Here is a 23,980-nt window from a genome sequence, read left to right as displayed (position 1 = left end):
ACTTAATTTTAAAAAAAGATAGAAGTCGTCAAGTGTTTGTGTGTGTGAGGTTTAACTCTAATGGCTTGCAAATCCAAGAAAAAATACTCAACTTGCCTTGAAACTAACGCTATTTCACAAAAAATAATAATTTGAACCAACATAACCTCACTTTCTTTTCCGTGAAACACAGTGGTATCTAGTCTTCTATTCGGGGTTTTCCTGCATTAATTAGTCTTAAATTTGTCTTTGCTTTACTAAAATACATCGCTTAGCCCATTTGAGTAGTTAATAACCCACCTGACTCCTCGCTTATAACTTGACAGCCCTAGGTTTTTCCCCACTAGGCAGCGCAGTCATCTGTCGAGTGGGTTCCGACCAATCGGAGCGTAGTGGAGGTTTGTGGTGGGGGAGGTCACGTGACATTGGCACCTCTCTCACAAATAGAGGCTCTCTAGGATCGATTTGCGGTTGCGGACTCCGCATCCGCAGTCTGGTCTCTTCGCAGAGTGAAGGTCAACCCGGTCAGCACGCTGTGGTACCCCTCGTCAGTCTTCAAGGCGATAAGAACAAGGTGAGACCTTTTGTCCGTGTTTGCTTGAATCTTGAATGAAACAGGTGAAACTTGTTTGAAACGGAGAGGTGTGCACCTACAATCACCACCCCCAAGGCATTTTCTCAGTGGTATTGCGCGTGCTGTCACGTCCGCGAAATCATCCACTCCCCTCCTTTCTGCTAGAGCGCCCCCGTAGTGTCTGTCACTTTTCTAGTGGACAGTGAAGACAGCGGCTTGTCACTCTTTCAAAGTGAATGACATTTGTCGAGTTTTTAACAAGTTTCACGTTGCGTCATTCTCCAATGTGACTGGATGTCAAGTTTGTCTCCCGCAACCCTGATCAATATCACCTTTGGGTGTAACCTTTGCATGAAGAAGGGTCAAAATCAAGTTGACCATTAATGCCATACCCTACTCTGTTGAAGGTCGAATGAATGGTTCCAAATAGTATTTTTGTTGGTTGTCAGACTGAAAGGAATGTCTTATTCAGGAAAAGTGAATGGGGGTGGGCTTAACCTTGAAAGTGTGATGGAACTTGCTGAATGCTAATCAGCCAACCTTGTGACCAAGTATCTAACCTTTCTATTTTTACACATGACATTCCGCTATGGCCTTTCCTCCTGAGTGCTTAAATCCATTCAATATCATCCCCTTCAATTTGCTAGATTAACAATATACTGTAATTAGAAACTTCATGACAATTTAGATGTCATAGAAGTTGTGCTACTTACCACAATCAATTTTGGCTTTGGACCTTCACACTTCAAACAGCCATAATTTTTTTCAAGTAGCTTGTGTGTGTGCCTTGACCTTGAAGTGCCTCTGCCAGGGCCATGGTCCTGTTTGTACTTCGCTCAACTGTTAGAAGTGCATGGTTAGTACCGCTTGGTAAACTTCTGCCACACAGATGCTTGAACTTTTATTCTTGACATGAACTTTGACAGCAGTGCTTTTTTGGGGGAAATAATGCAATCTTCTCTTTTGAAGATCCCTTTAATTAATTTTGATTTTGTCTTGTTTTCAGTGTCAACTTAGCTCGTCACTACAGTTCATTCAAAATGCCGATCAAGAGCATCAAGGCCCGTAACATCTTTGACTCCCGTGGCAACCCCACTGTTGAGGTAAGTACAGCAGTTTACTGTGGCACCCTTATCATGTAAGAGTGAGTATGAGACACTGAACAAAATGCTGCGCCCAGGTTGACTTGGTGACTGAGCTTGGTCTCTTCCGTGCTGCCGTACCCTCTGGTGCTTCCACTGGTGTTCATGAGGCTCTTGAGCTCCGTGACAATGACAAGTCCCAGTACCACGGAAAGAGTGTCCAGAAGGCCATTGACAATGTCAACAACCTTATCGCCCCTGAACTCATCAAGGCTGTAAGTACAGAAGTTAGTCTTGTTATCTTTGTTACAACTCCAAATCCAACTTTTCAACTACTTTTCCTTTTGTAGGGTCTGGAAGTTACCCAGCAGAAGGAAATCGATCAGCTTATGCTGAAGCTTGATGGAACTGAAAACAAGTCCAAGTTGGGTGCCAATGCCATCCTTGGAGTGTCCCTTGCTGTTTGCAAGGCTGGTGCTGCCAAGAAGGGAGTTCCTCTGTACAAGTAAGCATCACTCAATTTTCTTTAGAGCTCGATACTTTCACCTGCATTCATTGACTAATTTGACTAATTTGTTACTTTTAATTTAAAGGCACATCGCTGACCTTGCTGGCAACAGCACCATCGTCCTTCCCACACCTGCCTTCAATGTCATCAATGGAGGTTCTCATGCTGGCAATAAACTGGCCATGCAGGAGTTCATGATCCTTCCCACTGGTAAAGCTTGTCAGCTCTCTGTCAATTCTTTTGGGTCTTCTGGATTTACCTTGTGACACAGCAACTCAATCTCTTTTGCAGGTGCTTCCTCTTTCAAGGAGGCTATGAAGATGGGCTCTGAGGTGTACCACCACCTCAAGAACATCATCAAGGCCAAGTTCGGTCTTGACTCCACCGCTGTTGGTGATGAGGGTGGCTTTGCTCCCAACATCCTGAACAACAAGGAGGGTCTGACACTCATCATTGATGCCATTGCCAAGGCTGGTTACACCGGCAAGGTTGAGATTGGCATGGATGTGGCAGCATCTGAGTTCTACAAGTTAGTAATTTTTTTTAGAACTTTGATTTTGGCTGTCTGGAAATGCAGACGCTGTATCTAAGTAATATGAACAGATTGTTGATGGCCTACATCTTATATTTTCAGGGATGGCCAGTATGACCTGGACTTCAAGAACCCCAACTCTGACAAGAGCCAGTGGCTGTCTGGCGAGAAGCTCACTGACCTGTACATGGAGTTCATCAAGGAGTTCCCTATGGTTTCCATTGAAGATCCCTTCGACCAGGACCACTGGGATGCCTGGACCAACATCACTGCCAAGACTTCCATCCAGGTATGCATGGCATTGTGCATGCACTGCAAAACAAGCTCAGCCTCATAATTCTCTCATGTGGATTTGACAATTGTGTGTTTTTATGCTTACAGATTGTGGGTGATGACTTGACTGTGACCAACCCCAAGCGTATCCAGATGGCTGTTGACAAGAAGGCTTGCAACTGCCTGCTCCTCAAGGTGAACCAAATCGGCTCTGTCACAGAGTCCATTGAGGCCCACCTCCTCGCCAAGAAGAATGGTTGGGGCACCATGGTCTCTCACCGATCTGGAGAGACTGAAGACACCTTCATTGCTGACCTGGTCGTTGGTCTCAGCACAGGACAGGTAATTTAAGTGACTTTGTCATTTTATGTCAACCTTTGGCTGTTAAATCACGTTATTGCTTACTTATGCCATAAAATGTTATTTTTGCAGATCAAGACTGGTGCTCCCTGCCGTTCCGAGCGTTTGGCCAAGTACAACCAGATCCTCCGCATTGAAGAGGAACTGGGTGCTGGAGCGAAGTATGCTGGCAAGAACTTCCGCAAGCCCATCTAAATTAAGTTTTACAAATTACCTTTTTTTTTCTTTTTTTTTTTGTCTGAGAGAGGTTTACAGGCCTCTTAGATCTGTACACATGGAGTCATTCTGTTGTATGTTAAGTATTGAAGCTTCATTTCCTAGAGAAAATTTAGAAGCAATTGTTTATGTTTTTTAGATAATTTTATTTTTAAAGTGTTTTACTGCCAAATTGTTACATTTCCAAACCATGATTATATTTTTCTCCTGTGGGAGAAATGAAACTAGTCTCTTAATTGCTGTTATAATTGGTGTGATGAGCACATGTACTCATTAAAGATCTATACCAGATATATTCCTTTATAGTTTATTTAGCCCTGAATTTGTGGAAAGGCACTTGCAGGATGGTAAGAAACAAACCATTTCAGTTGGAAATTTGAGTTTAATTTTGTCTGAGAAGTTCTTCAAGCTGTTTCTTAGTATCTTCTGGAGAAATAACTCTGTGCCCAGTAATTCTTGCATCATTATAAATCTCATAGTCATTACCTCCAAGATCAACTTTGTCTCCAAAGAAATGGACAGTCTTAAAACCTTCCTTTTCAATGTGCTTTAAACAGAGCGTCTTGTCCCAGCCATTGGGAAATACATCAAAGCTGATTTGGCCACCTGCCAACACGCAATGAAATGTCAGTACATGAAACAGCAGACCTGATTATCATAAAGAGATAGCAGCACTCACCAATACTGTAAGTTAGACCAAATTCAGGAAACTTGTTCCTCAATTTTTCTATCAAGTTCTTCCGGATGCTGTGTTGCTTATCAAACTGTTCAAATTCATTTCTTTCATCTCTGCTGCAAGATCGCCCTATAGGAGAAATGTTGAGCATACCTGTTCTGAACTCCACAAAAGTGCCCCTCTTGACAGGCAGCTCAATTTGAGACAGACATAAAAGGGTAAAATTGATGAACTTTTGTAAACGCTCTTCACCAAGGAATGATTGAATGCTCTGAAAATTGAAAAGAAAAAGACGTAAAAAGATTGATTTTTTTTACTGGAAATAGTCATCTACCATTCATTGTTCAATTTACCTCTCTGCCGATCTCTGTACCATTTTTAAAAGCCACAACACCATTTTCAGAAAACACAAAATCAAATTCTTTCAAAGCTGAAATCGCAAGATGACAAGATAAATATTGATTTTATCAAAGCAGTGTCTCATAAAAAAATTTATAATAATAATAAGAGGAAGAAGTAAACTCACTATGATCACCACCCATTTGTTCGGTCACTTTTGAAAGATCAGAACCACCAACCAAACCAATGCAGAGTTTAGGTTTAACTTCGTCCATAAGGAATCTATAGAAAGGAGCCTCTATCACCTGGAAAGCAAAACCAGCTAAATTACAAGAAAACTGATGTTTTTTTTTTAAATTGTTGCATCATAACCCACAGGGCATGATAAGAATGATAATTATTTTTTCCTCACAATGAATCGCGTAAGACGAATCCACCATGCAACTAATAATTGTTGTCACCAAAAAAAGAAATTTTTCCTCTTTTTTAAAAAATTTAATGTCAAACTTACCTTGCGCGGGGCTGTCAATGTGCCATCAACATCAAAAAGACACAAAATCTCACGCCTCGGAGCCATGGTGAATTTACTTCGAATTAAAGGTCTTGTCGTGACAAAACCTCTAGATAAAATGCTAGTCAAAAGTGCTGTAGACGCCAGTTTTACTATTCTTTCCACCAAGTTTTCCTACACGTCACACGTATCGGCTGCTCTGTGCTGTCTGCTGCTAGATGTAAACAAAACAACGCCCTCTCAAGGGGAGAGGAAACCGGAACAGAAACTAGAGTGGTCGTAGTGGTCGATTTCGGTTCCTTCAGTTTTATTTTATGAACGTACCCACCCACTGCAGTGCAGAGGACTTTTTGTGTTTTTTGTTCGTTTTCGTTCGCGTTCGCGATATGACGGTTGCTTTGCTTGCTATCGTTTTCAGTTGATAAATTTGATTCGAATTTGATTGTTTATATTAGAAAATGGCGTCTAAAATGGATACCAAGAACGAGGAGAGGATTCCTGTGGACATTTTGTATGACTTAATCAGGCAAGTGCGGGCTATAGTGTAAAAGTAGTTACTTTTAGGTTTGTTGGCCCACATCTGGATTGTTTTGTTTATTATTATGTTCTGCAACCATATATCTAACGTTGGCTCAGGCTCTGCTATACAACACAGATGTCTGTCAATGGTAGACTAAATACATTTTAGAATTAAATTGCCTTTATTATCCAATTGTCCAATATTCTATTGTGCTGTGTTAAACTGTGTTTGATGTGAACAAGTGCATTATCAATCTCTTCTTTACAGTCGATTCATCATAAACATACCTGCTGATGAACGGAAAAATATGGTCCGAATCTGCTTCCAAATAGAAATTGCCCATTGGTTCTACTTAGATTTCTATTGTACAGAGAATCCACAACTGAAAACATGTACAATGAAGGAATTTACAATTCTTATTTTGAAGGTATTTCTAGATTTTCTTGAATCTGCGGCGTAACGGGCCATGCAATTGATTCACTTCACTTTGTCAAATTCGACTTCCTCTGCTAATGAATATTTGCATTCTTTATTGCAGTACATACCAGACATGCAACATCACTTAAAAAATGTGGATTCAATTCTAACAGAATGGAGAGAGTACAAGAGAGCTGTGCCCACGTATGGTGCCATTGTGTTAGATGAAGATTTAACTCACGTATTACTTGTCCAAAGCTATTTCGCTAAATCATCTTGGGGCTTTCCTAAAGGAAAAGTGAATGAAGAAGAGCCGCCTGCCAGATGTGCAGTGAGAGAAGTAGGTTGCTTAAATATCATCTCTGCTACTTCTAAATACATGAGCCTTGTCAAATTAAATTATTGTTTTATCTTCTTACAGGTTTTTGAAGAGACAGGATTTGATATCAGTAATTTAATAGAAGAGAATTCATTTATAGAAATCACATGGAACGATCAGGCTACACGTTTGTACCTAATTCCCGGAGTAGATAGAAAAACTGTGTTTCGTCCAAGAACACGCATGGAAATTAAAGCTGTGGAGTGGTTTCCCTTGGCTGATTTGCCTGATCGCAAGAAAAGCAACACCAAGGATGCCACTACACCTAAGCCTAAGAAGGGTCCCAGTAATCCCAACAATTTTTTCATGGTTCTACCATTTGTAAAGTAAGTATTTTATCATGTTTATCGAAAGAAAACGAGGCTGCTTGCCTGCATGGACTTGTTAACGTAGCTCTTTTTAATAATTTAGGAAAATACGTGCATGGGTCAATCAAAGGCAGCCTCGAAGACAACGCCATAAATCTGTTACCGATGCTGATATGCTTGGACGTCAGCATCACACCTCAGCCTTTGAAAATGGTGACACTCAACCAAAGGTCATGACCCAACAACAGATGTACACTTCAGTTTTACAGGTGAAAACCTTCACACACTATAAACAATTGTATTCAGTGACTGTTTTGCTGATTTTCTATCAATCTTTTTACCAAATTTACAGGATGAGGTTCAAGAATTCAAATTGATGAGACAGCTCAGAGTAAATACTCCTCAAAGTGCGCCCCCAAGACCTCAGGGTCTTTCAAGAAGGGACAGATCATCTATCAAGCGGCAACTGTTCACTGGTCAGTTTCAAATAATCTTTGCTGTTCAGTGCTAGATGGTACAACAGAAACTGGTACTAAGGAAACCTTTTTTTCTTGTAGGTGATGAAGAAAAGAATGGGCTTGTGGCTCGGGTCCAACAAAATGGTGGCAAGAACAGTAACTCTCGTCAAAATGGATCCACCTCAAAGCAGCCTCAACCATTCTCAGCACGATCCTGGACAAATTTCAAATTTGACAGGGCCGCTATTTATGCTTCTTTGCCAGCCTTGAGACCTGTTATTGTGAATTAAACCTTTTTCTGCTTTTTTCAGGGTATTAGTCTCCCTAATTGAAATAAACTTTGACCTATGGGATCAGAATCTAGCCATGTAGGCCTCCTTCAATTCAGTGAGAAATTTTAATGTTGACTGGCATTTGACAATCTCAAAACCATGGCTAATGATCTTGGTGCATACTGTAGTACTAAAATTGAATACCTAATCAATTTTGCAATTGTATGTACTATCTCTTTCTTCTTCTTTTTTTTCTTCCCCCTTCTGGAGGGGTGAAGTGTATTTGTTTGTCACCCTCCCATTTTGCACAGCAGGAAGGACCTATTTGTTTTGTAAAGTCTTGCTTAACATTATCTATTATATCATGTTATGGTGCAATTTCCTCATTACAGTAGTTCTACTTGGTTTTCAATGTGTGTGCATTTAAAGTTAAATTGATTCAGGTGTAAATGTGTCTAAAATTTGGGTTGTGGTTTCTATAAGGGTTGGTCAATGTTCTGTGATTGAAAGATGAAAACTATTTTTATTTTAAGTGGATATGGCATGGGCAGGAGTCTTCTAATGCAAGATGAGAACTAGTGTCTATATGTATTGAAGATGTACTTCAAAAGACTGTGAATATTTATTTTATAGTTGGGTGGTTTGGAAGTTATTGGTACAAAAAAGCAATTCCGCTGAATAACCTCCTACATCAATGTGTCTATAGACCTCCTTTTATAGTTTTACTTGTAACTGATGTCTCTGCATCATTGTTGGCTTCAAAGCAGATTCTTTGTCATCATATTCTAATGATTCTGAAAACTCAATTTTATTGTCTTTCTATTGTCACCTCTCCTCTTCTTTGTGTTTTTTATTACATGACTCATGGAGCATAACATTAGTACGGTTACCACATTTTTGTAAGAGATCCTCATAGTGTTAGATGATGTCGCAAGGATTGGCCTCTCTGTTTCTTTGTGATGTTTTATTTTATCATTGAAGAAACTGTTGGTTCATGTGACATTCTAGTGGATCAACCTTTGTTTTGGCTAATGATGGATGTGTCTGTCAATACATAATTGATATGACCATCATTAGCTTATTGCAGTTTTCTCATCACTGCATCTTACCAAATCTGAAAAAAGTCCATTGGGTCAGGGAATTTCATATTTCAATTTCCAAGTCATGTACTACTGTTGCTTATGAAATCCATCCATTTCTGTGCTTATCTGATTCCTTGGACTTTTTCCCGATTTTATGTGTGTTATTTTATGTCCTTCTTGATTAGAATGTCTGTCTCAGTCTGTCTCAGTGCCACTGTACAGAGGATTGTATTGAATATTATATCAAAATACTCGCACAGAACACTCAACAAAGTTACCTTTGAGATAGTGACTTAATGCACCGGTGACATTGTGTTCCTATCTTTTTTATTATGTAAGACAGTATTTGCTCAGTGTTTTGAGCAGTGCTGGGTCTTTAATTGATCCACTGAGCTATTGTGATTCCTTGTCTAACATTTCTGTGCCTTTTGAAATCATAAAGCATGTCTTTGAATGTTTATACATATTCTAATCATGAACACCGCAGAGATTTAAATTGCATAGTTGGAGACAAGATTTATTTGTTCCTACTAAATCACTATGTTGCAGTTTGTTTCTGACTTGCATACATTCAAGGCTTGCAAATACAACATATTTTCATATTTTGATAAGCCATGACTGACCATTACTGCCTATATGGAGCATCACCTGCCTCTAACCACTTTTTTAAAAATTTATTGTAAATGGAATAAGAAGGGAGGTGAGCTACATTTGTATTATAATGGTACAAGTGGTGTTAAAGCTATGCACAGAAAACCAAAACTTAAAAACTAATTGCAAAAGGTTTCCTTTGCATAATTTGTCACCACTCACCATTCCCCATAAATGGCTTCTCATAATTAAAAGAAAAATGTTATGTTCACAAGCTCTGCTTACATTAATTTTTATCTTTGTGGCCATAAATATTGCATATTGTTCCTCTTTAGGATTGTGCTAAATTACCCTTTTCTTGTAAATCCGTTAATTGTTTCATCAAGTAATCTGAAAGTCTTGCTCGAAACTAATTCTCGGCGTTATCACTGTTACATGTGAGCACAATTATTATTATCTGTGAAGGAATAATAAACAACATGTTTGTTACTCTTATTTAAGCAGCTCTACAGGCAGTGATTTCTTACTGGAATGTATTTTAATTCAAGTGTGCGTTGCTGTTTGATAAAGTGGATAAAGGCCTATACGCATGTATTAAGACTGATATGAGAATATTATAGAGTGCATCATTGCTAATCAACAATATTACACCTTTGTTACTTCATTGTTGATACAATTTCTTCTGGCATGTTAATCACTCAAGTATTTGGAATGCTATGTACTTAAAGTGATTTGTAATCAAAATTTGTGATTTTTACTAACTGTATTGACAGTACACTTATGTTCCAATCACCCTCCTCAGATGCATGGTGTATGGCATATCCATAATTTTGGATTGTCCTTTGATTTCTTGACTTTGATCTGTCAGATATTTCACATACATATTATAAATATTGAATTCAGAACATCACTATGGAGCAGCCAACATTTCAGTTTCGTAGGATTTATCTTTACTTTACCTACTAAAGGTAGAAACTGGCAATAATATTTTTAAACGTCTTGTTTCTTAAAGGCTGGTTCAATGTTGTCAATTTTCTTGAACAGTAGTTGAACAAAATCAATAATTAATGCTTCATTCACTAAAAGTGTGTCTGTATTTGTATCATAAATGACTCAAGACCCTATCAAAGTTCAAACTAGCAACCTTTACAATGTCGTCTCACTGATTTTGATGAGTGCTTTCATTCATTTCAAACTTTTTCACATGTGAGCAAAGTTTTCCATTTTTCTTTCCTTTTTTTTTCCTCTTATACTTGTTGTGCAGTTGGCAGCATACGTATTTTGTGATAAGTTTCAAAATTGATTGTGGAGCGACTCTCGTCCTACATTGTCGCCAATAAAGCCACTTTTTGATGACCAAGTTCCGCCTTTCCTTCATCACACATGCCCGACTCGCCCTCACTTTTCAAAACCAAAGAAAATGCCAATTACGTTATGAACAGATGACACATTGAAAATAAAAATGATCAACTGCTTACTGTCACATGCAACAGCCTGCTGTACAGTCCTACATTCTGGCAGAAGGGCATGCCGCACCGCGCGTCTAGAGTCCTAGGACAGGACTCTACGCGCGTCATGCGCGCGCTTCTCCCAGGGGTATATCACTGCAGGGACACACTTGCAGCACCCTGCGGCGCCGCAGCGCGAACCGGCCGAGTATGTAATCAAAAGATTTGAGTTACCACGTATTATTGAATGATTTTCTTGTCTTATCCCGTTAAAAATATTCTTCCAGCAATATCTGCATTGGAACACACTGTCGTCAACGAACTGGAGCGAGTCCAGGACTTGCTTCTAACCTACGTTGTGGGGAAAGGCCAACATGGGTGAAATAAGTGGAAACAATTCAATGCTCCATCATTTAATTGAATTAGGATGCTGCAAGTTGTGCTGTTTGAGGTACCTTGGAGAACGATCGCCAAGTGCATACAAAAATCCTGTTGACACTCTTAAAAAGGTACATGGTTGATAATATTTGCTGTCCTTTTGACGAAGTTTGTAGTGGTAAATAAACATCTTACTTCTAGAAATATTTGCTGCTTGAGGATTGTGAAGTTGAAGAGAACCCTTCCAAATTAAAGAAAAGCAATGTCTGCTTAGCCTGTTTAGGTTTACTCCAGGAAAACTTGAGAGAAACTGTCATATCAAAGGTATTTGTTACGTCGATTCACCTTTCGCACTATGTCTTCTTCTAATTTTATTGTTCTGTGTGGCTTTTGTGCCGTACTTTTTTATCCTCCTTTTTTACAATGAATATTTTGCTTAGTTTGGCTTTTGTTTGGCATTTCCAGATTGTATCTGACGTGAATGATGCTGATTATGACTGCCAGGAATTCTCATGTGCGTTGTCGATGCCTGTCAGCTTTTGTCTCAGAACACATTCATTAAATTTATATTTAATGGATAAATTTCCTGACCCATCCGAGGACACAGCTGAAATTCGATTTGTCTCTGTAAAAGATGTCTGGAAATGGGTCGCTGCTTCAGAAATTGCTGATGGAATTAAGAAGTCCTTCAGTCAGTCCAATGATTGTGATTTTTCAATCACTATAAGCATTGGCTATGATGATGATGAGAAGGAATGCAATTGCTTGTAATAATGTTTGTTCCATTATCGTAAATTTCTGGTCTATCTGATCATGTGATCATGAATTTTTAATCTTTCTTTCACTTTGTTTTTTAGAATGGAAATGCACAAAGAGACATATGATGTCAGAAAGAAACAGACTCGAAAATTTAAAGATTGCCTATTATCTCGGAAATCTGTTGAGGCCTTACTTCTCACAACAAAACCAGACCACTTTCAGAAGTACTATCCCACTCCTCCTGAAATACCCAACAATGCTGTAAAATGTGCTTCTGTATCTTTACATCACAACTCATTATATGTTGCAGGTACAATAGTTTGTTTTAACTTATTAAGATCTGCCTGATCTGTCAACTTCAGTTTTTCACTTGTTTATTTGTTTTTGTGTTTGGCAGGTCGTTATAACAAATTTTCTCGCAAGCTTAGTCAAACACCATGGCTTATTGGGGGTGAAAGACTAATGGAGAGCTCTGTCCAGGAACTCCTATGTGATCGAATAGTTCAGTTGGCTAAAGCTCAAGGTAGAACATATCACTTCTTGCCAACTGAGGCTACTCCCCCTCGTATCGTGCAAATTCCTAATCCAAATCTGTTCTAGATCTTCGTTTCTCATCATCTGGAAGGGAAGATGTTGATGTGCGCATGTTGGGTCGTGGGAGACCTTTCTTTTGTGAGTTGATAAATCCACATCGAGTTCACTTGGAACCCAAACATTTCCGTGCCATAGAGAGAGAAATTTTGTCAACCACGAAAGATGTATCAGCCAGACATCTACAGATTGTTTCAAAGTAGGAAAATAGTATTTCTGATACATTTTACCACAATTTGGAATTGTTATCCTTAAACTTTATTTCTTACTTGAATCTAGGGATCAAGTCGCACAAGTCAAGACCGGAGAGGAAGAAAAAATAAAAATTTATAGTGCTTATTGCATTATGTCTGGAGCTGATGCAACTGTGGATTGGGCAAAGTTGGAATCTCTCTCTTCCAAGTGCCCCATAGTTCTTCAACAGAAAACTCCAATAAGAGTGTTGCATCGCAGGAGCCTTGCCACAAGGGAACGATCCATATTTCGACTGGAAGTTAGCAAAGCGGAAACACAAGAACCCAAAGCATTTGTTCTTAATATGGCAACACAAGCTGGCACATATGTAAAGGAATTCGTGCATGGTGATTTTGGGAGAACCACTCCTAGTTTGAGAGATTTATTAGGTTCAGATGTTGATATTTTAGCTTTGGATGTTAAGGTAGGAATGAGAAGCCCAAATCATTCCATTGGAATTGGCTCACCCAGGAATCACTCACATTGAGATTTGATATTTGCAGGATATTGAGTTGGACTGGCCTCCAGAGATCTTACCGGACAATCAAGACTGATCTGTGTATGTTTGCTGTGAAGTGGGACGAAAATAAATCAAACAATCAACGTTCACAAATTTACTGTGCAAAATTGGATTTATCACCTTTCCCTTCGTAAGTAGAACTGTACCTAGATGGGAAAACAAAACCATGTTCACACTAATACTAATTTTCTTATTTGGCACAATTGAATTCACAGACAATGCATGGACATTAAAATGCCATCCACTCTACAATAAATAAATAACTGCTCAGCATACCACAAAATTGAAACTTATTTTGTAAAGTCATCAGAATAACTCAAAAGTATTAAGTATTTTTGTTTTATCTCAAACCACAAGTTCGAAAGAACAGTTGCAGACACTGTGCGTGCTACTTGAATTTGTGGTTTGATTTCCATGTAAGACGCTTTTAACTCAATATTACAGCAGTTCCACAGATGAAATTGATGATCACATTTTTAAATTTTGTCTTATAATCTAAAATTGACAAATTAAACACAGAAAACACAAATAAGTTTGCCTGTCTCTGAAATCAATTGATGGTTAGCAAAAGACAGTATCAGCAAAAGACTACTTTGACAAAAGTGTGCTGTAAACTCTCTAAACTTGATTTGATTTGACATTTTGTGATTTTTGTTGGGCAGTAAGAAGGGTATACTTTTAAGAACTCAGTTGTAACGTCTTTGCTCAATGTGACTAGCTCTAAAAATTAATGTTAACAACCAGGTACATTAAATTTGACAGCATCAATTATTTTATCACTCATCACGTTAAACACAGTTTTGGGTTTTATTAATAGATTTTGTCATCTTTACAATTTGATATTGGACTGAAACAGTTTTTTTTGCCTTAAAGTAAAGAAAGTAAGGTATGTGTTACTACTCTTTTTTCTTTCAGAAGAACTCATGTTAAACTGTTTAATCAATTGCCTTGATGTATGTTCAAATATAATGTAGACCACTCTGGTTTCAAGGATCACCTTCTGTGATTTGGTGACTCTGAATTGAACTGAGATAAGCGATGGAACATATTCCGCTTTTATAGGTTTGCTACAAATTCTGGAAGATGTGTCTAAAATAAATAACTCTTTCTATTCTTAGGCCGTAAAATATCACAATTTTGTTATACAGCAAAAGTAATATCAATGAAGTGACAAAACAAATTGCAAGTCTCTTATTTCCTACATTAAAGAATAAGTTCTTGCTGTTCCTTGCCCTTCTCTAGCAATTTTTTGTGGCATTAACAGAAGTCCCAAACATCAAAAATTAATTTTTTGAGATAAAATAACATTTTACTATGAAGTAACTGAAATAATTTAGCCAGGATCCCTCCATAAATTCTGAATTGAACATGTCCCCCCCTCCCAATCTATTTTTGAAGATAGTGATCAAACATTCCTCAAAATGATAATGTCAAAATGAAAAAACTTTATGACAGATGCCAAACTACTCGTGAGGCTAAGATGAAAGATGAAAGAACATCTACAAGACACTCACTTCTTTTTCATGTATTTATGCCTAGCTTGGTGTAGCTGAATTTCAAGAATATGAGCACCAGATCCAATTAGTGAAAGAACAATGAAGATGATGGCATGTGTCAATGCATACAGTTGAACAGCTGTGCTAACCAGCATTAACCATATAGCTAAACAAATCAACCCTGTCCAGAAACACAATGCCAAGCATAAGGCAGTTTCAGTAGGCTCTTGTTCTCTTCTTTCCATTTCTGAGTCTGCTGCTTTGAAGTAACCATCTTTGTAAAATTGACAAAGTTTGTCTTCCTTTTCTTTCCACCTTTGTGCTAACCAGAGCTTCAAGTCATTTTCTGACTCTGGTATATCTGCCAGATTGTACCTAAAAAAAAAAATAATTTGAAAAATGATGATTGTTATCATTTTTGTTATTATTATTATTATTATTATTATTATTATTATTATGAAATGAGGAATAAGATTTTGCTCTTTGAAAAGCATGTGGTTTGTACCTTTTAAAATGAAAGTGGATCTCCTCTGGAACACTACCTTGAAACAAATCCACCTCACTTTGCACTAGAGTTCTTGGATATCCCACGGAGACATCGTAAATGGCGTCCAGATGTTTATCTGCAGAAAAAGGAAAGCGTGTGCTCTCTTACAAAGTCTTTAAGAAGAACAGTGCCGCACACCGCCCCTCGCCCCTCTACCGGCGGGAAGGTGACGGAGGGGGTTGCCTACTTGCAGGAATGCCAAGAGGGTTGCCTACTTCGCGACTCGGGGGTTTACCCTCTAGTTTACCCGGGCGTTTTGTAATCCTGGCTGAGGAATGGATTACCCCCCCCCCCACACACACACACACACAATACACACACCCCTAAAACTGGCAGTATGTTTCTTGTTAGCCTCAGCGATGCGTGCTATTTTTCATGGCTGTCATCACTCTGCATCAGGTGGATTGAAAGGAGAGGGGGATGGGTATAAGCAGCACCAAGATCTGTAACCCCCCCCCCTTTTTCCCTCAGACGAAGCGCGGAAAGAAAGGGGGACTTCCCCATCCCCAGCCCTCCCGCACCACGGGCCTCGCGCCGTCGCTGGCAGGGACTGAACCGAAGCTATAAGGCCATGATAAGTACACTCCAAATCTAGAATGTGCACTTACACTGCCGCATGGTGTCTGCCAGGAACACGAAGCCGGTGGTCTTGGGGTGCAGCACGAACTTGTACTTGGGCAGGCCGTGGGTGTCCGCCCAGCGGTCGCTGCGCGCCGTGCTCTGCGCCGTCAGGTCGGTGCCTTCCGGGAACAGCAGGATCTGGGCAGAGAACATACGACGCTAGTGACTCCCTGCCACGAGCTTCCTTTTCCCTCCGCCCGACCTGGCTGCGCCTGGCTGACCTGGCAGGTGTGGTTGGTGTCCTTGAAGAAGCGGAGGCTCTGCGCCAGCAGCTGCTGGTCCTTCTCCCAGTTCCTGTGGATGTACAGGTGGCACGCCATCTGCATGACCCAGCCTGCGGATCAGGGAACGGAAGCCAACAGCGTTAAGGTGATCCCACAATGGGTCGGTGGGTCCAGCAGGTCGAGGTACTCTACCTGGCCCCGGCACGTGCGCGATGGGCGCCTTGAGGACGAACTTGAGGCGGCTGGCCTGCGGGCCGCGGCGGGCCGCGAGGTGCATCCCCGCCCACAAGAAGTTCCAGTCCAGTCTGGTGCGGTGGTTCATGACAAGCAGCGACCGCTCACCGCCGCTCACCGCGTCGCCCGTCACCACCACCATGGTCCGCAGCACCACGCGGATCAGCGCCTGCAACAAGGAGCCCGGCTTCGAGTCTCGGTGGCGGAGCGAAGGCGGAGCTCTTTCGTCTAAAGTCGTTTTCGTCGCTCTGTCTCTCTCGCACTTTTAGGGATGTCCAATGAGTGCGAGAGAGACAGCGACGATGACGGCTCTCGGAATCAGTCTGCTTGCTGAGCCTTGCTTGGCCTTGAAGCGGCCTTCAGGCCTCACCGCGGGGTAGAGCTCCCACATGGCGAACACGATGTCGATGCAGACGCGGTAAGCGCGCGGCCGCAGCACCAGCAGGGGCAGCAGCGGGCAGCACAGCAGCAGCCAGCCGCTGAGGATGGACGCCAGCCACAGCCCGCAGAACACGGCGCCCCGCGCGTGCCGCCAGCAGTGCCGCCAGCACAGGGCCATCTTGGCCATCTGCAACAAGAGCACCATCGCGGTGAAGCACGCAGACGACCAAGCAGTAGACGGATTCCGAGAGTCGTTTTCGTCGCTCCATCTCTCTCGAACTCTTGGGGCGTCATCTCAGGTGCGAGAGAGACAGAGCGACGAAAACACGACTCTCGGAATCAGTCTTCACAGCCATGCACGTGCCGCGCTGGCCCGTTCCCGTTCTCCCCTCGTTGGATTCGACAGGTGTTCCATAAGCTCCGCGCTGCGCCGCGGTCGTAGCCAGACCAGCCAGACTGCAGACATCCCCAGGGGGGCTTTGAGGAGGGGGAGAGGCCCGCCGCGCGCTCGCCTCACGCTCCCTTCCCGCCCTGCTCCAGCCTTCCAGCCTGCAGCCCTTCAATATCGAGATCGCGGCACCGACAGTCCTCAGGGTGTCTCGGTTTCGGTGCTGAGGACAGGACCATGACCATGGAGCATGGAGCAACCCGGTCATGGTAACCCGGTGTCCGAACTGTTGCTGCGCTTGTGCTTCCCACGGCGTGCCGCGGGGATGGATGGTGCTCTCCAACTTGTTCGCGGCGGGCAACACGTGCACGTCGTCGCAACGTGCCTCAGCCACCTGGTCCATGTCTGCATCGGAGCGATGCAGGAGCTTCACGATGCACGGCAACCAGGGCTCCGCCGCGCTGCGCCGCTTGTTCCTGCCCGCCACCCCGACCACCACTATCTTGGCCTACAGGACCGCGCTCGCTGGCCGCCCAGCAGACTGATTCTGAGAGTCGTTCTCGTCACTCTGTCTCTCTCGCGCCTGTGCGGGACGCTCCATGAGTACGAGAGAGACAGAGCGACGAGAAAGACTCTCGGAATCTGTTTGCTGGGCGGCGCGGCGCTGCGCGCGGCATCAACAGTCGTTACGGAGGCGTTGACACTTGGGACCCGCCACGCCGTGCCGAGCCGCGCCTCCGAAAAGCGACATCCGCAGCAAAACAAGAAATGAGCAAATCAGTAGCGAGTGGCGTACCGTGGACGAGCGAGGCCGCTCCTGGGCCGTGTCCGGGCCTCCCCGCCTCTCCGCCGACGTCCGTCCGACGTCCGACGTCCCTTGCGACGCCACACCGCGACGCCTCCCCACGCCGCGACGCCAGCTCTGGACCCGAGCTGGGCTCCGGACCTCTACTGCCACCCCTGTGCCTCTCAAAGCAGCATCGGCTGCCGAGCGCGCGGCCGCGCGGCGCAAACCTCCCCCTCCGTACTTCCCCACCACGCCCCGCCGCGCCGCCCACCCCAGACACGCGAGGGTAGCAGTAGCAGGGCTAGCTGGGCGAGCTGGGCCAGCAGGGGTGGGAGGCGGGGAGGCCGCCCTTCTCCCCTTTCCTCCCCTGCTGCCGTGGCTTGGTGGTCCATCTCCGTCCCTCCCACGCTCCGGACATAGGGCGTACGAGAGTACCCGCGACGCCGTTCCCGGGGCCTGCCGCGGCACGGCGGGGCGGGGCACGGCGGCGGGGAGAGGCGGAGCGTGGCGTGAACAATCCGATCGGGTATCGGGTATGGCTCGGCGTGGGCAGGCGTGGGCGGACGGACAGGCACCGGGATGCAACGCCAGGCTCTCAGAGCCTATCGATCGGCCGCGGGCGGGGGGAGGCGGGGCGGCTCATGAGGTGGGCAGGGCGCGACTGGAGTAGGCAAGAGGCTGTGTTTACTGCGAGGCGCTAACAACGGTGTGGCGGCGCGGGGCGTGTGGGCCGGGGCCCTAACACGGGGCGGCGCGGGCGCGCTCCAAGGACGAGAAGGAGAACGAGAACGCGCCGCCCGCTGACGGACATCTTTCAGTGAGAGCCTCTGCCCCGGCGCCCACCGGCGCCTCTGGAATGCACCGCCTCGGCCTACCTCAGCCACGGCACGGCCTTGGCTGCCTTGGCCACACGCCCGGCAACAAGATTTCCCTCGAGGACGAGCGCGAGGAGGAGGAGGGGCCGCGGAGTGCCGGAGTGGAGGCTTCAACTTCAAGCACAGCCCCTCAGCTCAGGCGGCCGCGTCCTGTATCGCCGGCAAGGCTGCTTCTTGAGGGATGGCCGGGGATGGCCTCGGCCTCGTCGAGTACCCCTTCGTGCTCGGCCGCCCTGGGCCGCCCCGCGCCGCCGGCCGGCCAGCGGGTCGCGTGCTCCATGCCGCCCGCTCGGCGCCTTCCCCCGGGCCTCTAGGCCTTCCCTGCTCCCCATGACGTGGCCCGGGCCGTCCTGAAGCCCCGAAGGGCCGCAGGGCCGAAGCGCTCTATCGGGGCGCGTAGTCCGCAGGGTGAAGGCACGACGGGGAAGCCCTTCAACGCGGGGAGAGCGCCGCGCCGCGGACTGTGGCAGACTCACTCCGAGCGGGAGGGGAGGGGAGGTGTCGCTCCCGCAATGGAGCATCCCGTATGGATGCGAGTGGGACAGGCCGCCGTCTGCAGACTGATTCCGAGAGTCGTCTTCTTCGCTCTGACTTTCTAGCACAGATGGGGTGCCCCGTATAGGTGCGAGACAGACAGAGCGTCGATAATGACTCTCGGCATCAGGCTACAAGGCTCCACGCATCTCCGCGAAGAATGTGTCTTTTGGGGAGGCACTAATGCGAGCGCCGCTCCTGGCGCGGCCATACTGACACCCGGTCCAGGGCCGGACTGGCTCATAAAGGGCCCCGGCAGAAAATTGTCATAGGGGCCCCTGCTTCTCCCCCCCCCCCCGGTCCACGACAACTATGTGATTTTCCCTGACTTTTGAAATCGTAGAAATGATATAATTACCCAGGGATTGTTTCTGATGCTTGCAGCAAAAACATTAGCAGCGGAAACTGCGAGCGAAGCGAGCTTCAAATTTTTTCTAATGCAATTTAAATTTTTTCCTGAAAAACGGGAACATGCAATAATCTTCAGTGAGCTGGTTCACAGCAAACTAAAACATTGTTGCAAGTTTTTCAGGAACTGACCTGGACCTGCTAGGAACTCATCGAGCTGATGATAGACTTGTTTCACGCGATTCCGCATTACTATGCGAGCGAAGCGAGCAAAAAGCTAAGGCCTATTGTGTGTTCAAAATGCAATACCTGCCAGTTTGTAAAGGGGCAGTACTACGAATTAAAGGTATTTCGAGTCGATTCTGTGGCCCAGCGGCCACAGAGGCCTCGCAACTGTAAGTTGGGGGGCCCCGGCACGCCGCGGCTCCGGCATATTTTTCTGCCCAAATGCCCTGGCCAGTCCGGGCCTGACCCGGTCCAGCCGTCCGGCCCTCCCAGGGGCGGCGTCGTCGCCGTGGGGGCACCCCTGGGGGGCATTCCCCAATTCCCCGACAAGGGGAACTCTTTTGCCTATTAACAGGAGGGAGAATCGCGAGTTTACTTTAACACCGCGCTGTGGTGTGTCGAATGGATGGCCTACCTTCACGGCGCTATTGTCCAGGGCGCAACCAGCCAATGCAGGCTTGACCAGCTTGACCCAGGCAACCCACACGGCAGAGGTCCCCCTTTGGAATTTGAACGCGTCGGCGCCCCCGAGCACCCCCAGTCCTCCCCAGCGACCTTTTATCGTTGCAGGGTAGGTCAGTGTACGTCACGGATAACATAAGGGAGAGTACAGCAGACGACGTCCATAGTGTGTGTGTGAAGCACGCCTGAACTTCACCTTGAATTGTTTAAAAAATTGGCAACAAAATAAAAGAAAACCCACAGAATTTCTTAAAAAAAAACCAAACAAATGTATTTTTCACCAATGTGAAGGCACCAGCCGCTCGCTTTCCAAGTTGTTTAAACTCATAGCAAAACACAACAAGGAAAGAAAGCAGTCACTCATATCGGAAACATGGAAACAAATAGCAAATTAAACTTTCTTTGGACATTATCATGATATTTCAAAGCGGAAGAACCTACATTCACATTTCTTATGACTTCAACCCACATTCACCACACCACCTTCCCATTTTTTTTTTTATTTTTTTTTAAATGGAAGATGAAATACCTAATCATAAGGTCCACACACCACTAACTTCTAATAACTTAGACTCTATATGAAGACAACAACAATAAATAACAGTTAATTCCTATTTCCACAAATATTGTGTGCAATTGTAAGAGCACAAACTTATTATTTGGATAAGAACTGCATAGTCAATTCCTAGGGACTAAAGTAAAACATAATTATAAACTATTACATCACCACAGCCCTTCAATAGAACTTTGTCATTTAGAAAAACTACACATTGTCCTGCAATTTCAACTTATCAATAAGATATTGGCTTAAAAGCCGGGAAGGATTAGGGAATCTAAAACAAGGCAATTATGACTATGAGAGTGAGAGCCAGTTCAGGACAGACAAGGTCAGTTGAGCTGAGTGTACATCAAAATAAAGGAGGAGGACATTTCATGTGACACACAGCCTAAGATTAGACTTAATAACATTAAAAAAAGACACACACCAGTACATGAGAGCAATAGACTAGACATAATGTGAGCATCATAAATTTTATAGTTTTGTATGTTTACTCCAACAGTGATGAATGTAATGTTTTGTACATATCATGTAGTATGACTGTGACACAAACAAAATGCATGGCCTCTCCCAATAGATTACAACAAAAAAGGAAAAGAGCTTCTTCAACTAGCTTTAGATTAAGGAGTTAACTGAATTACCAGGAACAAAAGGTTCAGCAGACCATTATTCAATCAACTAACTTCATTCTTATCATAGTGGACAGTGGAATGAAACAGGCAGTAGAATATAAGTCACAAAAAATTAAGTAGCCAAGAAGAACTGACATTCAGTTCATATTCTGCTTACTGTAGTCAAATAATTAAAGACCACAACAACAAAGACAAGTATTTGTGCAAAGCAAAGATGATCTTGAGTTCAGAGTTCGTCACAGATAAGAGCTTTTACAGTAAGAACAGGTTTTACATGTATTTAACACACACAAGGTAGGACCTCGACAAAAAAATAACCTTAGGATAACATTTAAGATGCATCATGAATCGTCAAAGATCTTTGAGGAATAATTTGGGAATGACATGTTCCTGACTGAAGTGTGAAGATTTCATCACTTATTTCTTACATAACTTAACTACATACACAGCTTACAAAAAAATACATGGGCAAAGAAAATTTAAACTACCCGTCAACATTCTACGTAACTCTAATTTTTAAAATGAAATAAAAAGAAGTCTTTAGCTCGTTTTCTTTCTGTATCCGCTGTAATTTGATAAAAGGTTTTGCACCTCCAACTCAACCAATTCATCCTAAGGAAGAAATAAGTAAATTTTAGGTATGAAATTGAGCAGTAATTATTATTCTGGTATATTAACTTCACCTACCTCACAACTGGTAACAGGAATGGAGGCAGCATCATCCAACCAATGAACTGCATCAGCATATTTTCCCATGGCAATGTAACACTTCGCAAGGTAAAGAGAATTTTCCTTCCATGGAGTGGGGTTTAATTTGTGTGCGGCTTTGAAATCTTCAATTGCTTCTGGCAGAGTTGCAGCGGGAACTTCAGCAAACAAGGTGCCTGCTACTTTCCTCTCTATCCAAGATAAATTTGCGACCTAAACCAAAATGGAAAAGAAACATTTGAATTCACAATAAACTGATTGTGTTCATTGTAAGCAATCATTCAATTACCTCATGCTTAAAACGGCCGACAAGATGCCGCAGGGAAGCATCATCTGGCCTCAGGGTAATGGCTTTTTCAACATGGGTTTTAAATACATAACCACCCTCAATTTTGTCTTTCATCCCCAGATAGTCACCATATGCTCCAGTCAAGACTGCATACCATTTGTGTGCCTCTGCCTCATTGCTATCAAGATCTAAGGCACGTTTGGCATAATCCAGACCTGAGACAGAGAATGCAAAAAATGTTGCCCATGAGGTGACAGAAAAAAGAGAAACGGTAACACAAAAGAGTGTACAAACCTTCAAGAATGAACTCTTTTTTTTGTTCTAAATGCCCCATTGCTGCACATGCAGATCCTAGACCATGGCAGCATTTTGCTAGACGCCACAAAATAGCAGCAATTGGTTCATGCTGAAAATTAAAATATTGCAACTTGCATACAGGTCTTTCTAGTTTCTAGCATCTATATTTTAAAATAGGATTAAAAAGACATAAAAAAAGGACAATAAATAGTTAAAGTGCACCTTGGAGAGATAGGAAGTCAGTTTAGAATAAGCTTCTCTTCGAGTTTCTGATGTTCCTGTCTTTAGAAGAACATCCACATCTTCAAGCAAAGCCTTCAAAGCTTCATCTAGCACAGGACTTAAAGCATCTTTGTCACTGAAAAGTTTGTCATAGCATAGGTCAAGGCTAAACATAAAAATAAATCATTTCAACAAATTGCTTTACCAACTTTGACTTACAATTCATCTTCCCCACCAGATGACAGATCGAAAAACTCATCTTCTTCGGAATCATAATTACTCACTGTCCTACAGCTGCGTAAAGACCGAGTTGGAGAGCTTCTTCTACTTGAGTGGGCTTTCCGAATCCTAGTAAAATAAAACACAAGGCAAGGCAATGACTACATGCACAGAAAATGATTTTTTTTTCATAAATCCAGTAAACAACCCCAACCTTGCAGCTTCAAGCTCTGCTCGTAGTTGGTTGACAGTTAAATCAAGGCGAGAAATTTCTTGCTGTAACATAACTCTTCGTCGCGACTCATAAAAATAATTCCAAAGGACAACTCCTGCTGCACCAAGCACAGCACACGCTCCCAAGGCGACTGTAATGATATTGCTAAAAAAAGATAAGATAAGTGATTAAATCACATTCAGAAATTGACACCATCACAGACAATTTGCAAAATGACAAACGATCCAAAATAAATTGAGGAAAGTAAACAGCACTTACCTTTGCTGGTTCATTTTCAGCAATTATCTAAAAATGACAGGTAGGCAGTGATTCCTGAGGCTGTTATGATCTCAACAGCGTTCTTAAATAAAAAGATAAATTCATTTTGGGGTTTGCAACATCCAGCACCACCAGCAGGTTAGCCCTGATTACTTTCAGAGCTGTCTTCTGTACAGCACTGCAGAACCCGCTAGATTAACTTCAGCATGCTAATACAGACAAGCAAAGTAAAGGACAGCGGTTCAAAGGTTCAAGACAAGAGGGTATGAACCGTTTGTTGAGCAGACAGGTGAACAGGTTCCTCCCTCCTCCAAGTAGCAAGTACTTTATCTGCAGGACGAAATTTGCCCCTCGTTATTTGCAGGACGAACACGTATGTATGAGAAATTGTGAGACCAAAACACTACAGGCAGGACCGGAACTAGCCGGAAC

At 43.4% G+C, this 23,980-nt stretch overlaps 6 protein-coding genes across 9 annotated transcripts; 3 read left to right on the top strand and 3 right to left on the bottom strand.

Moving 5' to 3' along the window:
* The first annotated feature begins 399 nt into the window (after positions 1–399).
* Positions 400–3,817, top strand: LOC117649671 (enolase). 2 transcript variants are annotated; one of them, XM_034392627.1, is made up of 9 exons: positions 400–553; positions 1,560–1,656; positions 1,734–1,910; positions 1,986–2,140; positions 2,229–2,353; positions 2,435–2,672; positions 2,778–2,964; positions 3,057–3,290; positions 3,381–3,817. In XM_034392627.1, exons 2-9 carry the CDS (start codon positions 1,594–1,596, stop codon positions 3,501–3,503), a joined length of 1,302 nt encoding a protein of 433 aa, XP_034248518.1. In that variant the 5' UTR covers positions 400–553; positions 1,560–1,593; the 3' UTR covers positions 3,504–3,817. The 2 variants fall into 2 exon arrangements, with proteins under 2 accessions (XP_034248518.1, XP_034248517.1); XM_034392626.1 differs by lacking the exon at positions 400–553 and adding an exon at positions 1,321–1,409.
* Positions 3,818–3,886: 69 nt separating this feature from the next.
* LOC117649678 (phosphomannomutase) lies at positions 3,887–5,265 on the bottom strand. The gene is made up of 5 exons (XM_034392637.1): positions 5,051–5,265; positions 4,727–4,844; positions 4,554–4,630; positions 4,204–4,471; positions 3,887–4,130 (listed from the first exon to the last, which is right to left on the bottom strand). The coding sequence occupies exons 1-5, from the start codon at positions 5,114–5,116 to the stop codon at positions 3,907–3,909; spliced, it is 753 nt and encodes a 250-aa protein (XP_034248528.1). The 5' UTR covers positions 5,117–5,265; the 3' UTR covers positions 3,887–3,906.
* Positions 5,266–5,373: 108 nt separating this feature from the next.
* Positions 5,374–10,437, top strand: LOC117649674 (m7GpppN-mRNA hydrolase). Its single transcript, XM_034392631.1, has 7 exons — positions 5,374–5,576; positions 5,838–5,997; positions 6,109–6,327; positions 6,409–6,692; positions 6,778–6,943; positions 7,027–7,150; positions 7,232–10,437. The coding sequence occupies exons 1-7, from the start codon at positions 5,509–5,511 to the stop codon at positions 7,420–7,422; spliced, it is 1,212 nt and encodes a 403-aa protein (XP_034248522.1). The 5' UTR covers positions 5,374–5,508; the 3' UTR covers positions 7,423–10,437.
* Positions 10,438–10,583: 146 nt separating this feature from the next.
* On the top strand, positions 10,584–13,285 carry LOC117649669 (tRNA pseudouridine synthase Pus10). Its single transcript, XM_034392622.1, has 10 exons — positions 10,584–10,733; positions 10,813–11,034; positions 11,105–11,227; positions 11,369–11,670; positions 11,761–11,972; positions 12,060–12,185; positions 12,263–12,452; positions 12,533–12,911; positions 12,991–13,137; positions 13,223–13,285. The coding sequence occupies exons 2-9, from the start codon at positions 10,900–10,902 to the stop codon at positions 13,039–13,041; spliced, it is 1,518 nt and encodes a 505-aa protein (XP_034248513.1). The 5' UTR covers positions 10,584–10,733; positions 10,813–10,899; the 3' UTR covers positions 13,042–13,137; positions 13,223–13,285.
* On the bottom strand, positions 13,087–20,217 carry LOC117649675 (lysocardiolipin acyltransferase 1-like). Of its 3 annotated transcripts, none has more exons than XM_034392635.1 (7): positions 20,083–20,217; positions 16,500–16,697; positions 16,088–16,298; positions 15,893–16,005; positions 15,659–15,809; positions 15,009–15,126; positions 13,087–14,878 (listed from the first exon to the last, which is right to left on the bottom strand). In XM_034392635.1, the coding sequence occupies exons 2-7, from the start codon at positions 16,695–16,697 to the stop codon at positions 14,518–14,520; spliced, it is 1,152 nt and encodes a 383-aa protein (XP_034248526.1). In that variant the 5' UTR covers positions 20,083–20,217; the 3' UTR covers positions 13,087–14,517. The 3 variants fall into 3 exon arrangements, with proteins under 3 accessions (XP_034248526.1, XP_034248525.1, XP_034248523.1); XM_034392634.1 differs by lacking the exon at positions 20,083–20,217 and adding an exon at positions 17,695–17,827; XM_034392632.1 differs by lacking the exon at positions 20,083–20,217 and having other exon boundaries at positions 16,500–16,785.
* A 157-nt stretch (positions 20,218–20,374) lies between these two features.
* LOC117649677 (regulator of microtubule dynamics protein 1-like) lies at positions 20,375–23,916 on the bottom strand. Its single transcript, XM_034392636.1, has 8 exons — positions 23,549–23,916; positions 23,270–23,434; positions 23,056–23,184; positions 22,837–22,972; positions 22,612–22,723; positions 22,318–22,532; positions 22,008–22,241; positions 20,375–21,932 (listed from the first exon to the last, which is right to left on the bottom strand). The coding sequence occupies exons 1-8, from the start codon at positions 23,560–23,562 to the stop codon at positions 21,861–21,863; spliced, it is 1,077 nt and encodes a 358-aa protein (XP_034248527.1). The 5' UTR covers positions 23,563–23,916; the 3' UTR covers positions 20,375–21,860.
* Between the last annotated feature and the right edge of the window lie 64 nt (positions 23,917–23,980).

This window comes from Thrips palmi, unplaced genomic scaffold (genome assembly GCF_012932325.1).
Source record: "Thrips palmi isolate BJ-2018 unplaced genomic scaffold, TpBJ-2018v1 HiC_scaffold_4, whole genome shotgun sequence".
Taxonomy (NCBI): Eukaryota; Metazoa; Arthropoda; class Insecta; order Thysanoptera; family Thripidae; genus Thrips; species Thrips palmi.
The sequence above is the reverse complement of the archived record's forward strand: the minus strand, read 5'-3'. Positions and strand labels throughout refer to the sequence as shown.

Bases quoted from the DNA above. Each gene is read 5' to 3' on its own strand.
- LOC117649671 (XM_034392626.1), top strand. From the start codon at position 1,369: ATGGTCCTGTTTGTACTTCGCTCAACTGTTAGAAGTGCATG. The intron at 2,354-2,434 runs GTAAAGCTTGTC...TCTCTTTTGCAG, and splicing joins GTTCATGATCCTTCCCACTG to GTGCTTCCTCTTTCAAGGAG. The intron at 2,673-2,777 runs GTTAGTAATTTT...TTATATTTTCAG, and splicing joins GCAGCATCTGAGTTCTACAA to GGATGGCCAGTATGACCTGG.
- LOC117649678 (XM_034392637.1), bottom strand. From the start codon at position 5,116: ATGGCTCCGAGGCGTGAGATTTTGTGTCTTTTTGATGTTGATGGCACA. The intron at 4,631-4,726 runs GTGAGTTTACTT...TTGCGATTTCAG, and splicing joins ACAAATGGGTGGTGATCATA to CTTTGAAAGAATTTGATTTT. The intron at 4,472-4,553 runs GTAAATTGAACA...TTCAATTTTCAG, and splicing joins GTACAGAGATCGGCAGAGAG to AGCATTCAATCATTCCTTGG.
- LOC117649674 (XM_034392631.1), top strand. From the start codon at position 5,509: ATGGCGTCTAAAATGGATACCAAGAACGAGGAGAGGATTCCTGTGGAC. The intron at 6,944-7,026 runs GTGAAAACCTTC...CCAAATTTACAG, and splicing joins TGTACACTTCAGTTTTACAG to GATGAGGTTCAAGAATTCAA. The intron at 7,151-7,231 runs GTCAGTTTCAAA...TTTTTCTTGTAG, and splicing joins CAAGCGGCAACTGTTCACTG to GTGATGAAGAAAAGAATGGG.
- LOC117649669 (XM_034392622.1), top strand. From the start codon at position 10,900: ATGGGTGAAATAAGTGGAAACAATTCAATGCTCCATCATTTAATTGAA. The intron at 12,186-12,262 runs GTAGAACATATC...AATCTGTTCTAG, and splicing joins TCAGTTGGCTAAAGCTCAAG to ATCTTCGTTTCTCATCATCT. The intron at 12,453-12,532 runs GTAGGAAAATAG...ACTTGAATCTAG, and splicing joins CATCTACAGATTGTTTCAAA to GGATCAAGTCGCACAAGTCA.
- LOC117649675 (XM_034392632.1), bottom strand. From the start codon at position 16,715: ATGGTGCTCTTGTTGCAGATGGCCAAGATGGCCCTGTGCTGGCGGCAC. The intron at 16,299-16,499 runs GTGAGGCCTGAA...TCCTTGTTGCAG, and splicing joins TGTGGGAGCTCTACCCCGCG to GCGCTGATCCGCGTGGTGCT. The intron at 14,879-15,008 runs GTACAAACCACA...TTTTTTTTTTAG, and splicing joins ATCCACTTTCATTTTAAAAG to GTACAATCTGGCAGATATAC.
- LOC117649677 (XM_034392636.1), bottom strand. The intron at 22,724-22,836 runs GTGCACTTTAAC...TTTAATTTTCAG, and splicing joins TGACTTCCTATCTCTCCAAG to CATGAACCAATTGCTGCTAT. The intron at 22,242-22,317 runs GTAATTGAATGA...ATTTTGGTTTAG, and splicing joins TCGGCCGTTTTAAGCATGAG to GTCGCAAATTTATCTTGGAT.